The following is a 3,046-nucleotide window of genomic DNA, read 5'->3' as shown; positions in this document are numbered from 1 at the left end:
AGGGGGGCAGAGCGGCCGCCTGAGGAAAACTCGGGGAGAGTTGTGGGGGGAGGGGCCGGCGCTCCCCACCGCCCTTCGTTCCCTCCGGGGCTGCCCCAGCGTCACCGGGGAGGCCTCACCGAGCACCGGAACCGCCGCGTACCTCAGGGAGGGCCGCTGCCGCCGCTGCCGGGGCCTCGCGCTGGCTGCGTCTCGCGCTCGGGCTCCCGCCTCCCCTCAGCCGGGCCCGGCCCCCCCCCCCCCCCAAACCCCCGCCCGCCCTGCGCATCGAGATCTCGCGAGACCTGAGGGGAGGAGACGCCGCCGCGGGCACCAATGGCGGAACTGGGTAGGCGGAGCTTCGCTGTAAAGGGGCGTGGTTTACACATGGGCGGGGGTTTTGGCCACGCCCTTCCCCTCGCGGCGTTCTTCCGCCCGCTGCGGGAACGGCGACACGGAGATGTCGCGACAGAACAGCGCAGAGAATTGGGTCACGCTGGGGTCTGCAGGAAGGGTTGAGGAGGTGCAGGAGAACCCTAGGAGAACTGGGGACGTGGCCATGACTCCCCCAGCCCAGTGACAGGTTGCACCCAGGTCCTGACCCCAGGTGCTGCTCAGTGTCCCCGTGGGGATGTCCCTGGGAGGCAAACATGGAGCTGACTCAACCTGGACCGATGCCCTGCGGGCTCCTGGCTGTCCCCAGCACGATCACTGATGCCTCCAGCCTCTTGAAGACACAGCTGAGAGCCCTGGAGATAAGAGGACTCAGCACAAGTCTGGGGACACCGTCACTCACCAGAGCACCCAGTGGGGCTGTGCTCTCCCCAGGCCAGCCAAGTGACAAGGCCTGGGACCACCAAGGAGGCACGAGGACACAGAGCCATTATCCAACCGTATTTATTCCCCAAATCAGTTGGGGCGAGGGTAAGGAGTGGGGCTCGCCTCTCCCCACGCCAGACATTCACAGCTGTGCCTGGGCTGCAGGCACTGTCACCGTCACCGCGTCACTGCCATGGCTCTGTCACATGGCAAACAGGATGAGGAAGGCCACCATCAGGCAGAAGAGCCCCATGGCCTCAGAGAGGGCGAAGCCCAGGATGGCATAGGAGAAGAGCTGCTGCTTCAGCGAGGGGTTCCTGGGGGAAAGGGGACACGGTCAGTGGGACACAACTGCTGTGCCTTCCCCTGCCCTCCCCCTTGTCTCCTCCTCACCTGGCATAGCCGATGATGAGGCTGCCAAAGACGGTGCCGATGCCGGCCCCAGAGCCGGCCACCCCCACAGTGGCTGCACCGGCACCGATGAATTTGGCAGCGGTGTCGATGTCCCTGCGGGCCACACTTGTCACAATGGTCCTACGGGCACTTGGGTGCACCTGGGGGATGGGACGGTGGGGACAAGTGGTTGAGTGGGAGAGGCGGCTGCAATACACCTCCCTCACACCTTAATTTCTGTCCACTGATACCCTTGCAACCTCCTGAGGACCCCAACCAGGACACGGGGTGAAGCTCCTTCCCCATGTCCACTCAAGTCAGAATCCCCCTGATCTCTATTTGTCCCCCCACCATGTTACCTGCTCCATCCGTGCATTGGGAATGCTGAGCAGGGAGGCAGAGAGAGGCTGGCACAGCACCCGCGGGCTCCTCCACACCTGCAAGGCACGACTGCTGTCACATTCCTGGGAGGGACATAACACAGCCCCCCCAGCCACCCCCAGTCACAGTCTGTGGCCTTAAAGATGCAAAAAGTGTCCCCAGATTTCTCTCCCACCTGAACCCAGAGCACCACTTCATGTCATTCCTGTCCAGCCCCATAACGGAGGGACAGGATGGGATGTTGGGGTTGAAGCTTTGTCACCCATCAATGTTTTGTCACCCATCAATGTTTTGTCACCAGCTGTCACCACTCACCAGCGCAGGAACAGTGACGAACTTTGTACAGGCGTACATGGTGAGGGAAGAGGGACACACGTGTGGGACACAGCTGGAAGAGACACATGGACACAGGAGAGTGAGGGGGAAGGTGGCCCTGGGGACAGGTAGGGGGACGAGGCAACACCAGGAGGGCTGAGCCACATGGGTGGGACGTATCCCTGCCATCCAGGGGACAAGGCCAGCTGAATGCTACCTAAGGGGTGGTCAGAAGGTGGGGGGCAGAGCGGGGGGCACGGATCTGATGAGGGCCTGGGTTGGAGGTCATAGGGATGGGGTGAAGGCAGAGTAGGGGGAGGGGACATGAGGAAGCTCAGAGGGACGGGATGGGGGTGAGGGTCCCAATGGGGGCTCCCAAAGTTTAGGGTGAGGGGGGTGATGGCAGTGTGAGGGGGAGCTGACCCCAAGATGCACGGGGGCTCAACCTGAGGTGCAGTGCAAAGGGCTCCCCTCAAAGCAATACGAGAGGCCAGGGAGAGCCTCTCAATGCACCGTATGGGGGGAGGGGGGGAAGCCCAACACGCACAGCAAAGGGGAAAGGTCACCCCAAAACGGGGGGAGGCGCACGTGGGGGCCGGGAGGGGGAATCACCCCCAGCCTCATAGCGACGAGGTTCCCATAGAACTCAACGTGGGGGTGACCTCACCGCAAAGCAGCCCCTCGGGGGATTCCCCCCTCCCTGTTTCCAACCCCGGGACGGGGGGGTTCCCTCTCCCTCACCCTCACTCACGATAAAGCACGATTCTCCCCCAGCGCCTCGGGCCCACCCGCAACCCCGGACCTTCTCACCTGGCGCACCGGCAGCGGGCAAACCGCGGGGCTCCGAATGCGCACGCGCTTCCGGAAGCGCCACCGGAAAAACCATAGAGCGGGAAGGAAGGAGGCGGGGCCTGCGCACAGAGCGCCACCTTCGGCCCAGCAGCGCCGCCTGCCGGGCTGGAGGACGAGCAGGAAGGGGGTGAGCCTGGAGGCGGGGCAGAAAGGGGCGTGGCTAAATGGTCGTCTGGCCCAAATGGGGGCGGGGCCAAATGGTCGGAGATGCAGCGCCCCCTGGCGGCTCAGCGGAGAACAGCGAGCGGAGTTCCGGGAGGGCGGGGGGATGCAGTGTGAGTGTGAGTGTGAGTGTGAGTGTGAGTGT

At 64.0% G+C, this 3,046-nt stretch overlaps 1 protein-coding gene across 1 annotated transcript; it reads right to left on the bottom strand.

Moving 5' to 3' along the window:
- Positions 1–860: 860 nt before the first annotated feature.
- LOC122193290 (ATP synthase F(0) complex subunit C1, mitochondrial-like) lies at positions 861–2,773 on the bottom strand. Its single transcript, XM_042894035.1, is given in 6 exon segments — positions 861–1,115; positions 1,192–1,352; positions 1,551–1,628; positions 1,888–1,960; positions 2,698–2,728; positions 2,731–2,773. Coding segments are annotated over 6 exon segments (501 nt in total). The 3' UTR covers positions 861–1,000.
- Positions 2,774–3,046: the final 273 nt, after the last annotated feature.

The sequence above is a fragment of the Lagopus leucura genome, unplaced genomic scaffold, assembly GCF_019238085.1.
Source record: "Lagopus leucura isolate 7727_CA_CO unplaced genomic scaffold, USGS_WTPT01 60364-1_obj-0_obj, whole genome shotgun sequence".
Classification (NCBI taxonomy): Eukaryota; Metazoa; Chordata; class Aves; order Galliformes; family Phasianidae; genus Lagopus; species Lagopus leucura.
The sequence above is the reverse complement of the archived record's forward strand: the minus strand, read 5'-3'. Positions and strand labels throughout refer to the sequence as shown.